This window comes from Mytilus californianus, unplaced genomic scaffold, assembly GCF_021869535.1.
Source record: "Mytilus californianus isolate M0D057914Y unplaced genomic scaffold, xbMytCali1.0.p SCAF_10, whole genome shotgun sequence".
NCBI classification, from domain to species: domain Eukaryota; kingdom Metazoa; phylum Mollusca; class Bivalvia; order Mytilida; family Mytilidae; genus Mytilus; species Mytilus californianus.
In genome coordinates, this window is record NW_026262582.1 from 76,932,474 (window position 1) to 76,947,003 (window position 14,530).

At 35.3% G+C, this 14,530-nt stretch overlaps 1 protein-coding gene across 9 annotated transcripts in view; it reads right to left on the reverse strand.

Moving 5' to 3' along the window:
- Positions 1-14,530, reverse strand: part of LOC127718574 (serine/threonine-protein phosphatase 6 regulatory ankyrin repeat subunit C-like) — a 184,171-nt gene that overhangs the window by 152,992 nt on the left and 16,649 nt on the right. For all 9 annotated transcript variants that reach the window (XM_052224640.1, XM_052224641.1, XM_052224642.1 and 6 more), the window contains exon 2: positions 5,322-5,653. In XM_052224640.1, the coding sequence (XP_052080600.1) occupies positions 5,322-5,538 (217 nt within the window). In that variant the 5' untranslated portion in view covers positions 5,539-5,653. The remainder of the gene's footprint in view (positions 1-5,321; positions 5,654-14,530) is intronic.

Consider the following 14,530-nt stretch of genomic DNA (forward strand, 5'->3'; position numbering starts at 1 on the left):
AGTCTTAAAAACGAAACAACTTTAAATGACCCAAGCCCAAATTAAATGAATCATTAGAATTAAAATTTATTAATTACTATCAATTAAAGGATTAAGACAATTATGCTAAATTATGATAATTCAATGTAAAGCAGATGACCCCATCAGTGACCGTTCAGAACTTGGTATGTTCCGTGAGTTATTTCATAATTTATGGTGACTGACCTTTGAAAATATTTGTGTATACTATTGATTTTATTTGTGCATGATTTGTATCTGTACTTGTGTGTCTAATTCTTATGAAGGACCTAAAAATACGGAGATTGAATACACAATCATAAAGTGTCATATTGAAAAAAGACACACTGTTCAAAGTATCTAGATTACACAAATCTCATACCGTATTTCATGCATTCCAAATTTATGACAACATACTGGACCTTGGATGAGTCGAACCTCGGATAAGTCGAATACCTTGGTCCGGTCCCTTCGACTTCGACATAACGAGGTTCGACTGTACATGATATATATATTATGTGTTTTGCTCATCTTTAAAGGCAATTCTTTGGTAGGTAATTGTACATGTTTCATAGGCAATCTTAGGGAGCCCATCTATCTGCTACAGCTCTTCAACTGCTGAACAGAATTTTATGAAACTTTCACAGAATTTTATTCCTTGGATAAGCATTAGATCATTAAAAAGATAACAGTCCTTTCCAATTCCTATGTGAATTTGTCATTCCTTCACGTAAATGAATTTTGTATGTGGTATATAAAGTAGATACAATAGATAAGTGTTGGTTATTTAAAAAGATACCACGAATCCAGAGAGTGAGTGGTATCTTTTTAATGATTTAATGTGAAATCCATTGTGTGTCTCATATAGACTATCATGACTATTGTTGTGACCTTTTTTTTCTTCAAAATCACAGTTCTTTCATTGATTAGGTCCTTGGTAAGTTCAAATAACCACCTAATTATCTTGACTGATTCACAAGAAACAAACAGTCATAAGAAGTATACAGGTAGTGGATTTAAATCATGAAAAATTATTCAAAAACAAAATCATATGCACTTATTTTGAAATTTGACATATTATCCTTAATTTACAAAATAACAGTCAACATGGTCAGGGGTACTACTTGTACAAGTTATTTTTATTTAGTTGAAGCAGTAAATAATAATATACTTATATAACTAAATTTGTTATATTCATATTTTCTTATAAAGTTTGAATAATCTCCCCTTAATTTTCTAAAAATAAATTGCTTCGCCGAGCGCAGCTGGATACGACCGCAGAGGTCCAACCCTGAACAGTTGGGGCAAAAATGGACGCAATATTCGCGCTTGATACAGGTCTGAATTTGGATTGTAATTAAATATTTGACACATAAAAGGTTTCTGACACAGAATAACTGTAGTCAAAGAATTTAGAATTGGTTTTTTTGCTTTTGTGCAATACACTATGCTGTTGCGTATTAACCCCCCCCCCCCCCCCCCCCAAAAAAAAAAAATAATATTTGAAGAATTTTTCTTTTTAATTTCTGAAATCTGAAATGAGAAAAAATTGCCCCCCCAACATTTCTTTTTACCCCCCCCCCCCCTTTTTCCCCAAAAAAATTCTTTCCCTCAAGATATGGTCATAATCTCATTTCAAATTTCCAATGGAGTTTGCAACCATAAGTACCCATTTAAATTTACCATAATGCTAACTTAATCTATTTTATAATAGAATTTAAAATATGATGTAAAAAAAAAAAAAGATGCAACATTTGCAGATATTTTTAGTGGTCTTCCTTTATAAATATGCATGCATTTCTTTAAACATAATTTAAAAGCAGTGTAAGGGAGGTAATCAAAACGTTGTATTTGGATTACCTCCCTTACACTGCTTTTAAATTGTCTTAATTGTTCATTAACCATTACTTTATACATAATTTAAAAGCAGTGTAAGGGAGGTAATTCAAATGATGTATTTGAATTACCACTCTTACACTGCTTTAAATTATGTTTTGTACTAAAGTATTTGTCCATTTACAAGGACACCCTTGTTTTCCCCCTTTTTTGCCCCTAATTCCTAAACGGTTTGAGCCATAACCCCCAAAGCAAATCCTAACCATCCCTTTGTGGTATGGAAACTTGTGGTATAATTTCAGAGAGATCCATACACCGTTCCACAAGTTATTGTCTGGAACTAGAAAAATGCTTATTTTTGGCCCCTTATTCCTTAACTTTTGGTACCATAACCCCCAAAATCAATCCCAACCTTCCTTTTGTGGTATTGAACCTTATGGTAAAATTTCATAGAGATCCATTCACTTAAACTAAAGTAATTGTGCGAAAACCAATGTGTCTTCGGACGACGACGTCATACCAATATACGACCGCAAATTTTTTTTTCGGTCGTATAAAAATTACTTGTATAAGTACTTTTTGTTATAACTCAAAATTTTCAAGTTTTGGGATGTAAAAACATGCCTTAAACAATTTTTTCTGGTTAGCTTATAATTTTTGATTTGAGTTCAATGTTTTATCTCATTATAATTAATTCAACAGAAAAACTAATTGCACATAGATCTTAAGTAATTGCGCAAGGCCTTCAAAAATTGCCCCTTAATGGAGGTTTGTAAATGAGCAGTGTTTTGAAGATAACACACAAATGAGATTTTCATTGTCCATGAAATTACACTTGAATGTAGTAAAGACATCTCCAAATTAAAGGACAGACAATTAAAAATTCTATTAGAGCAAAGAAGTCCTGAGAAATTCAAGAAAAGAAGATAGTATGACTTTTTTACTTGTATAAGTAAATAAATGGGGAATGTGTCCATGGGACACAGATGATGCCCCCGCTTGCATATAATACGTATAATAGGCAAAAATGAAAAAAATATTGGTAGAATTTGTCATTTAAAGACAATAACTCCTATAAAAGTCGTTTTATATGTAAATGGACAGTAAGTAGATCTCATCATTCTAAATAAATGTGGATAGTGTCCACATGTGGACACAGATGATGCCCCGCTTGCATATCATATAGTTATAAAGGGACATAACTGAAGAACGGTAAAAGTGACTCTACCCAAATTTGAACTTGATCTGAGTTTTGTGGTAAATGTAATTAGCATTGTGTGTAAGTCTCATAACATTTGGTTGAGGCTAACTTAAGTAGAGAACAGAAACTAAAAATTCAGCAATTTTTCTATTTGTAAACACGCATAACTCTAGAATGGTTGTGTATAAGTTTTATAACATTTGGTTGAGACAAACTAAAGTCAGCAATTTTTATGTTTACAAAGGGACATAACTCAAGAATGGTAAAAGTGTCACCACCAAATTTTGTACTTTTAATCTGTATTATGTACTAATAAGCATTGTGTATAAGTTTCATAACATTTGGTTGAGACAAACTAAAGTTAGAAAACGGAAACAAAAAATTTGTACTTGATCTTAGTTTTGTGGTAATGAATATTGTGTATAGGTTTCATAATGTTTGGTTGGGGCAAACTTAAGTTACAGTATGGAAACTAAAAATTTTGCAATCTTACGAATTATAAAGGGGCATAACTCAATAATGGTTAAAGTGACACTACCCAAATTCAACTTGATCTGTGTTCTATCAGTGGAAGTCAAAATTAAACATTGCATTGTATAAGCATTGATTGTAGTTGATTCAACTATAATAATGGACAAAGGAACAAGAGCCTGTGTCGTTCACCTGTATTTACTGATGCTTTGGAAATCATGTAAAATAAGGTTAAAATCATAGTTAATAGTATTAGATATTAGATATTGTAATGATATCTAAGATAATAACAAAAAACTGCAAATTTTTTGTAAAATTACTAACTCAGGGGCAGCAACACAACAACGGGTTGTCGGATTCGTCTGAAAATTTCAGGGCAGATAAATCTAAATCTGATGAACATTTTTGCCACCTGTCAGATTTGCTCTAAATGCTTTAGTTTCAGAGATATAAACCAAAAACTGCATTTTACCCCTATGTTCTATTTTTAACCAAGTCGGCCATGATGGTTGGAAGGGCGGGGTCATCGGACAAATTTTTTAAACTAGATACCCTAATAATGATTATGGCCAAGTATGGTTAAATTTGTCTCCGTAGTTTAAGAGAAGAAGATTTTTGTAAAAGATTACAAAAATTTACAAAAAATTGTTAAAAATTGATTATTAAGGGCAATAACTCCTAAAGGGGTCGACTGACAATTTTGGTCATGACAACTTATTTGTAGATCTTACTTTGCTGAACATTATTGCTGTTTACAGTTTATCTCTATCTATAATAATATTCAAGATAATAACCAAAAACTGCAAAATGTCCTTAAAATTACCAATTCAGGGGCAGCAACCCAACAACAGGTTGTCAGAATTGTCTGAAAATTTCAGGGCAGATAGATCTTGACCTGATAATCAGTTTTACCTAGTCAGATTTACTCTTAATGCTTTGGTTTCAGAGATATAAGCCAAAATCTACATTTCACCCCTATGTTCTATTTTTAGCCATACCGGCCATCTTGGTTGGTTAGCGGGGTCATCGGACACATTTTTTAAACTAGATACCCTAATGATGATTGTGGCCAAGTTTGGTTAAATTTGGTCCAGTGGTTTCAGAGAAGATTTTTGTAAAAAGCTTATGACGACGATGATGACGACGACGCCGCCACCGATGACGACGGACGACGGATGCCAAGTGATGAGAAAAGCTCACTTGGCCCTTCGGGCCAGGTGAGCTACAAATTACTTGATATTAAGAAGAAAATAAAAATTTTGCCATTTTTCCATTTATAAAGAGGTATAACTCTAGAATGATTAAAGTGATGCCTTTAAAATTCAAACTTGATCTGTGTTTTGTAGTAATAAGCATTGTGTATAAGTTTCATAACATTTGGCTGAGGCAAACTTAAGTTAGAGAACGGAAACTAAAATTTTGCAATTTTTCCATTTATAAAGGGGCATTACTCTAGAACGGTTAAAGTGACACCACCAAAATTCAAACTTGATCTGTGTTTTGTGGTAATAAGCATTGTGTATAAGTTTCATAACATTTGGTTGAGGCAAACTCAAGTTTGAGAACGGAAACCAATTTTGGGACGACAGACAAGGGTAAAACTTAATGTCCCCACCGCTATGGCGGGGGCATAAAAATTCGGTCAGACAGGTACATTTTTATACAAGAGACCCCAATGATGATGGTGGCCAAGTTTGGCTAAATTTGGCCCAGTAGTTTTAGAGTAGAAGAATTTTGTAAAAGTTAACAGAAGACAACAGACTTTGGGCCAGGTGAGCTAAAAAGGATATTCTAAAATTTCTATTTCTGCACTTACCAGGAAATCTTGGAAACAGAAGGTTCCACTGTGATTGGTTGATTCTGTGCTTCTTTTTTAAGTCAAACAGTGTGTTATACTCTTTCTTCAGTGAGGCTTCTAAACATGCTGGAGCAAACTCATAATCAAATAAGGTTCTTGCTGCACGTGGAGAAATTCCTGTCAGTAACAAACTCATTCGAACATAGTTTTCTTCCTCTACAGAAAGAGATGCCATTGTAAAGTCTTCTGGAGTCTATCATAAGATTATCATTGAAACCGTCAAAAATCTTGGATCCTTGTCCCTCATTCATGTCATTTTATGAAAACCATTATGAAATCTGGAACATTTTCTGTAAAAATATAAAAATCTCAAGTTAACAAGCTCACATAAACTGTCAACCTCATATAAATTATGATTTTGGCAAGTAGTATTCTGTTATGCTAATATATTCTTATACCAAATGACTTAAAAGTCAATAGGGCCAACAATAAAATAAATGGAGAATGTGTCCTTGTCAGCAGTCAAGGGTGTAACTTGAATAAGTTATTAGAGAAAAAATTACATACATGTGTTATTACGGATACTTTCTGTTAATCTGTAGTAACATATGTTTGTTATCAGTTAAATGTACCATAAAAAAAATTATTTTCAGTGGGCACTTGGGAATTCTTGAAACTTGCGCAGTAACTTAATACATAACCTTGAAAACTAATTTTCCAATTCAATTAATACATTTTTGATCAACCATGGTAAATCAATGAGACAAGGCTTTTAAGTGATAACTTAGCTGTAATAACAAGGCTTAGTTATTACAGGCATTAAACTTATTACACGAGACACTTGGGAATGACTAGGAAGCTTGCGCAGAACCTCATTACATGCTCTTATCATTATTTTTTACAATAAATTAAAATACATTGTGATATATGTAGGAGAAAAGGCTTTAAAGAGATGTAGAGAAGCTATATATAACACCCTTTAGTTATTACAGGCATATTTTTTCTGTAATAGCATGGGTGTGTTATGCATGATTGGCAAACTATGGGCTGTTAAATCTTTCTAAAGTTTAATATACTTAAAGACAATTATAATATCAATAGAACTAGTACACAATTTAACAAAATAAAGGATGTATAATGCCCCTTTGAAACATGTAACATACATATGTTATCACAGATTTTTGATTTTTTAGCCCTCAATAACAAATGTATGTTATTTTTCTCTAATAACTTATTTAAGTTAGACCCTTGACTGGTCAGTAAAAGTGATGCCACCCAAATTCGAACTTGATCTTAAGTTTTGTGGTAATGTAAGAATTGTGTACAAGTTTCATAAACATTTGGTTGAGGCAAACTTAAGTTTGAGAACAGAAAAGTAAAATTGAGCAATTTTTCCATTTATAAAGGGAGAACAGAAAAGTAAAATTGAGCAATTTTTCCATTTATAAAGGGGCATAACTCTAGAATGGTAAAAGTGACCGGCAGATGCCACCCAAAATCAAACTTGATCTGTGTTTTGTGAAAATAAGCATTTTGTATAAGTTTCATATATTTTGGTTGAGGCAAACTAAAGTTAGAGAACCAAAACCAATTTCGGGACTTATGTACGTACAGACATAACATGCATAAGGAAGGACAAGGTTAACACTTAATGCCCCCTCAGCTGTGGCAGGAGCATAATAAAAATAGTTGTGTTTCCACATGCCCCCAACCCTGTGGTGTATTTATACAATCAATCTGTTTAGTGTTTTGCTTTCAGATCCATTTTATCAGATAAAGAGCCTGTGTCACTCACCTAGGTCTATGAGCATCTTCAACAATGGACTCTCTTCAACATCATGAACATTGTGAACTAGAATAGAATTCATGACAAAAATCTTTTTTTGTTGTTGTTGATCTTGTATTGCTGATTATTTTTTATATTTATTGTTTTTCTCTATTTTCTTTAGTTTTTGCCAAAAACACAAAAAAAATGTTACTTATTTGTAGATCTTGTCTTGCTGATAATTTTTGCTCTTTAAAGAGTCTATCTAACTTTTATACTTTTTAAGATAGTAGGCTATTAAAATTGTAATATATTGGTAATAAAGAGTTGCATCATGAGCGCACGATACGCCAGTCACTAAAGTAAAGTTCCATAACTCCTCAATGTCATTTCAGAAATTTATAAAAAAACTTAAGGAGGGGTATTTTAATAGATATAAACCAGTCACCAAAGTTTCATGAGAACTGCTCAAAGCATTATTGAGTTATTGTCCAAAAACTCGGAAATCCCCCTTTTTTCATAAATAAAACCCCACAACTCGGAAAAGTAAATCTAAAATTTATAACAAGAGTGCACACACTGAAATGTCTCGCCTTCTTTACTAACCATTGATTTTATGTTGATAGTCCTAAATATAAAGCTTTACAAGTAACACATAAACTTAACATGATCCAAGAAAATGAGGTCAAGGTCAGATAAACCAAACGAGAAATACATGTACACCTTACAATCATTCAATAAACCAAACATAGTTGACCTATTGCTTATAGTTTCTAAGAAACAGTCTTAACCAAGAAAACTAAATATTGACCAATGAACCATGAAAATGAGGTCAAGGTCAGATGATACCTGCCAGACAGACATATACACCTTACAATCCTTCCATACAACAAATATAGTTGATCTATTGCTTATAGTTGAAGAAAAACAGACCAAAACACAAAAACTAAACACTGAGAAATGAACCGTGGAAATGAGGTCAAGGTCAAATAAAACCTGCGAGACTGACATGTACATCATAAAATATTTCCATACACCAAATATAGTTGACCTATTGCATATAGTATTAGAAAAAAAGACCAAAACTCAAAAACTTAACTTTGACCACTGAACCATGAAAATGAGGTCAAGGTCAGATGACACCTACCAGTTGGACATGTACACCTTACAATCATTCCATATACCAAATATAGTAGCCCTACTGCTTATAGTATCTGGTATATGGACTTGACCACGAAAACTTAACCTTGTTCACTGATCCATGAAATGAGGTCGAGGACAAATGAAAATTGTCTGATGGGCATGAGGACCTTGCAAGGTACACACATACTAAATATAGTTGACCTATTGCATATAGTATTAGAAAAAAAGACCAAAACTCAAAAACTTAACTTTGACCACTGAACCATGAAAATGAAGTCAAGGTCAGATGACACCTACCAGTTGGACATGTACACCTTACAATCATTCCATATACCAAATATAGTAGCCCTACTGCTTATAGTATCTGATATATGGACTTGACCACGAAAACTTAACCTTGTTCACTGATCCATGAAATGAGGTCGAGGACAAATGAAAATTGTCTGACGGGCATGAGGACCTTGCAAGGTACGCACATACTAAATATAGTTGACCTATTGCATATAGTATTAGAAAAAAAGACCAAAACTCAAAAACTTAACTTTGACCACTGAACCATGAAAATGAGGTCAAGGTCAGATGACACCTACCAGTTGGACATGTACACCTTACAATCATTCCATATACCAAATATAGTAGCCCTACTGCTTATAGTATCTAATATATGGACTTGACCACGAAAACTTAACCTTGTTCACTGATCCATGAAATGAGGTCGAGGACAAATGAAAATTGTCTGACGGGCATGAGGACCTTGCAAGGTACGCACATACTAAATATAGTTGACCTATTGCATATAGTATTAGAAAAAAAGACCAAAACTCAAAAACTTAACTTTGACCACTGAACCATGAAAATGAGGTCAAGGTCAGATGACACCTACCAGTTGGACATGTACACCTTTCAATCATTCAATATACCAAATATAGTAGACCTACTGCTTATAGTATCTGATATATGGACTTGACCACGAAAACTTAACCTTGTTCACTGATCCATGAAATGAGGTTGGGGTCAAATGAAAATTGTCTGACGGGCATGAGGACCTTGCAAGGTACGCACATACTAAATATAGTTATCCTATTACTCATAATAAGAAAGAAATTAACATTACAAAAAATGTTGACTTTTTTTTCAAGTAGTCACTGAACCATGAAAATGAGGTCAAGGACAATGGACATATGACAGACGGAAACTTCGTAACATAAGGCATCTATATACAAAGTATGAAGCATCCAGGTCTTCTAGCTTCTAAAATATAAAGCTTTTAAGAAGTTAGCTAACGCCACCGCCGCCGCCGCCGGATCACTATCCCTATGTCGAGCTTTCTGCGACAAAAGTCGCAGGCTCGACAAAAATCGAAAGGGAGCTCACGTCAATAGATATAAACAATTCACCAAAGTTCCATGCAAATTGGTTAAAGCGTTTTTAAGTTATTGTCCAACATGTTGATGATGAACTGACAGACGGACAGACGAAGACAATGGTATACCATAATACATCCCGTAAATGGGCATATACAAATTGTCATTAATTAACCCATTCAAGGCGTATGATGCCTCAAGGCATCACCTGGTAACTGCCGTATGATGCCTGAAAGCATCACCTGGTAACTGCCGCATGATGCCTCAAAGCATCATGGAAAACGAAAAATGCACTGCCTACTTTCAGTTTTAAAATCAGATCAATTATGTAAAGCTGCATGCAAAGTCATAGTTATGACATTTTATTGTTGTTTGAAGTTCCGAGACGAATTTTTCCTCGAGCACATGTCAAATTAATTCCGGCCACGAAACCACTCTTGCTAAAAAATCTCCAGCTATACGAACGCGCTAAAAAATACAATTCCGTACAGAAAGACTGTTAAAGAGCAAGAACTCCTACAAAGAGTTGACTGAAAATATCAGCTTTTCGACTTATTTGTTGATGAAGTCTTCCTGGGCAATGACTCCTATAAGGAGTCCGTTGACAATTTCTGCAATGTTGACTTATTTTTAGATCTTATTGTGCTACATATCTTTGATATTTACAACAATTTCTCTCTATCTATTAGGGTTTCTACAAAAAAATAGGTAAAATGGGTAAAAATCATCTTTCAAGGGCAATAACTTCTATAAAGGGTCAATTTATGATTTTAGTCATGTCAAATTATTTGTAGATCCTATTTTGCCATGTTTAGTCAACATGTTTACTGAACATTTTTGCTTTTAAAATTTTTCTTTATCCATTACCATGAATACATAATCTACAAGAACAAACAATGGGTAAAAAAACGTCTTTCATGGGTAGCAACTTGTATAAGGGAACAATTGATAATTTTGTCCATCTCAATTTAATTTATTTGTTTGTAGATCTTATTGTTATGGTAATTTTTATAATTAAAATTTATTACAGTTTTCAGGATAATTACCAAACTTTCAAAATTTGCCAAAAATTTACATTTCAGGGGCAATAACTCCAAAATAGATTGTTCCATTTTTCTAAAAATGCGCTCCGCCTGAAGCAGCTTGACAGGACTGCAGAGGTCCAACTCTGAACAGTTGGGGCAAGTATGGACACAATATTCAAGCTTGATACAGCTCTGAATTTGGATAGTGATTAAATATTTGACACATGTTTATAGGTTTCTCACACATAATAAATGTGGTCAAAGAACTTAACTAGAGGCTCTCAAGAGCCTGTGTCGCTCACCTGATTCTACTTTGGTTTTGGAAATCATGTAAAAATAGATTAAAATCATAACAGATACCCTAATAATGAGTGAGGCCAAATTTGGTTTAATATTGGTCCTGTAATTTGATAAAAAATCCTGGTGGCCATCTTGAACAGTAAATCGGCAACAAAGTAGCAACAATTCATCAGCACCTTATAAGAAACATTTATGCCATGTTTTGGTTTCATTCCATTCAGTGCACCTCTAGAAGAAGCATTTGTGTGTATTTCCCATAGGGTCTTATGTTAAAGGAAGTCACCCCGTTGGCGGCCATCATGGATGAAGGATCAGCTTCAAAGTAACAAAACTTAGTCAGCACCTCATAAGGAACATTCATGCCATGTTTGGTTTCAATCCATTCAGTATGTGGTTCTCTAAAAGAAGACATTTGTATGTATTGTCCATAGGGTCCTTTGTTAAACATTGTCCCCATCTGGCGGCCATCGTGGATGAAGGATCAGCTTCAAAGTAACAACACTTGGTCAGCACCTCAAAAGGAACATGCATGCCATATTTGATTTCATTCCATTCAATGGTTCTCTAAAAGAAAACATTTGTATGTATTTCCCATAGGGTCCAATGTTAAACTAAGTCCCCTGCTGGCGGGCATCTTGGATTATGGATCAGCTTCATAGTAACAACACTTGGTCAGCACCTCATAAGGAACATTCATGCCATGTTTAGTTTCATTGCATTCAGTGGTTCTCTAAAAGAAGACATTTGTATGTATTTCCCATAGGGTCCAATGTTAAACTAAGTCCCCTGCTGGCGGGCATCTTGGATTATGGATCGGCTTCATAGTAACAACACTTGGTCAGCACTTCATAAGGAACATTCATGCCATGTTTGGTTTCATTTCATTCAGTGGTTCTCTAAAAGAAGACATTTGTATGTATTTCCCATAGGGTCCTATGTTAAACTAAGTCCCCTGCTTGCGGCCAATTTTGGATTATGGATCAGCTTCATAGTAACAACACTTGGTCAGCACCTCATAAGGAACATTCATGCCATGTTTGGTTTCATTCCATTCAGTGGTTCTCTAAAAGAAGACATTTGTATGTATTTCTCATAGGGTCTAATGTTAAACTAAGTCCCCTGCTGGCGGCCATCTTTGATTATGGATCGGCTTCATAGTAACAACACTTGGTCAGCACCTCATAAGGAACATTCATGCCATGTTTGGTTTCATTCCATTCAGTGGTTTTCTAAAAGAAGACGTTTGTATGTATTTCCCATAGGGTCCCATGTTAAACTAAGTCCCCCGCTAACTGCCATCTTGGATTATGGATCGGCTTCAAAGTAACAACACTCGGTCAGCACCTCATAAGGAACATTCATGCTATGTTTGGTTTCATTCCATTCAGTGGTTCTCTAAAAGAAGACATTTGTATGTATTTCCCATAGGGTCCTATGTTAAACTAAGTCCCCCGCTGGCGTCCATCTTGGTTTATGGATCGGCTTCATAGTAACAACACTTGGTCAGCACCTCATAAGGAACATTCATGCCATGTTTGGTTTCATTCCATTCAGTAGTTCTCTAAAAGAAGACGTTTGTATGTATTTCCAATAGGGTCCCATGTTTAACTAAGTCCCCTGCTGGCGGCCATCTTGGATTATGGATCGGCTTAAAAGTAACAAAACTCGGTCAGCACCTCATAAGGAACATTCATGTCATGTTTGGTTTCATTCCATTCAGTGGTTCTCTAAAAGAAGACATTTGTATGTATTTCCCATAGGGTCCAATGTTAAACTAAGTCCCTGCTGGCGGCCATCTTGGATTATGGATCAGCTTCATAGTAACAACACTTGGTCAGCACTTCATAAGGAACATACATGCTATGTTTGGTTTCGTTCCATTCATTGGTTTTCTAAAAGGAGACATTTGTATGTATTTCCCATAGGGTCCCATGTTAAACTAAGTCCCCCGCTGGCGGCCATCTTGGATTATGGATCGGCTTCAAAATAACAACACTCGGTCAGCACCTCATAAGGAACATTCATACTATGTTTTGTATCATTCCATTCAGTGGTTCTTTAAAAGAAGACATTTGTATGTATTTCCCATAGGGTCCTATGTTAAACTAAGTCCCCTGCTAACGGCCATCTTGGATAATGGATCAGCTTCAAAGTAACAAAACTTAGTCAGCACCTCATAAGGAACATTCATGCCATGTTTGGTTTCAATCCATTCAGTATGTGGTTCTCTAAAAGAAGACATTTGTATGTATTGTCCATAGGGTCCTTTGTTAAACATTGTCCCCATCTGGCGGCCATCGTGGATGAAGGATCAGCTTCAAAGTAACAACACTTGGTCAGCACCTCAAAAGGAACATGCATGCCATATTTGATTTCATTCCATTCAATGGTTCTCTAAAAGAAAACATTTGTATGTATTTCCCATAGGGTCCAATGTTAAACTAAGTCCCCTGCTGGCGGGCATCTTGGATTATGGATCAGCTTCATAGTAACAACACTTGGTCAGCACCTCATAAGGAACATTCATGCCATGTTTAGTTTCATTGCATTCAGTGGTTCTCTAAAAGAAGACATTTGTATGTATTTCCCATAGGGTCCAATGTTAAACTAAGTCCCCTGCTGGCGGGCATCTTGGATTATGGATCGGCTTCATAGTAACAACACTTGGTCAGCACTTCATAAGGAACATTCATGCCATGTTTGGTTTCATTTCATTCAGTGGTTCTCTAAAAGAAGACATTTGTATGTATTTCCCATAGGGTCCTATGTTAAACTAAGTCCCCTGCTTGCGGCCAATTTTGGATTATGGATCAGCTTCATAGTAACAACACTTGGTCAGCACCTCATAAGGAACATTCATGCCATGTTTGGTTTCATTCCATTCAGTGGTTCTCTAAAAGAAGACATTTGTATGTATTTCTCATAGGGTCCAATGTTAAACTAAGTCCCCTGCTGGCGGCCATCTTTGATTATGGATCGGCTTCATAGTAACAACACTTGGTCAGCACCTCATAAGGAACATTCATGCCATGTTTGGTTTCATTCCATTCAGTGGTTTTCTAAAAGAAGACGTTTGTATGTATTTCCCATAGGGTCCCATGTTAAACTAAGTCCCCCGCTAACTGCCATCTTGGATTATGGATCGGCTTCAAAGTAACAACACTCGGTCAGCACCTCATAAGGAACATTCATGCTATGTTTGGTTTCATTCCATTCAGTGGTTCTCTAAAAGAAGACATTTGTATGTATTTCCCATAGGGTCCTATGTTAAACTAAGTCCCCCGCTGGCGTCCATCTTGGTTTATGGATCGGCTTCATAGTAACAACACTTGGTCAGCACCTCATAAGGAACATTCATGCCATGTTTGGTTTCATTCCATTCAGTAGTTCTCTAAAAGAAGACGTTTGTATGTATTTCCAATAGGGTCCCATGTTAAACTAAGTCCCCTGCTGGCGGCCATCTTGGATTATGGATCGGCTTAAAAGTAACAAAACTCGGTCAGCACCTCATAAGGAACATTCATGTCATGTTTGGTTTCATTCCATTCAGTGGTTCTCTAAAAGAAGACATTTGTATGTATTTCCCATAGGGTCCAATGTTAAACTAAGTCCCTGCTGGCGGCCATCTTG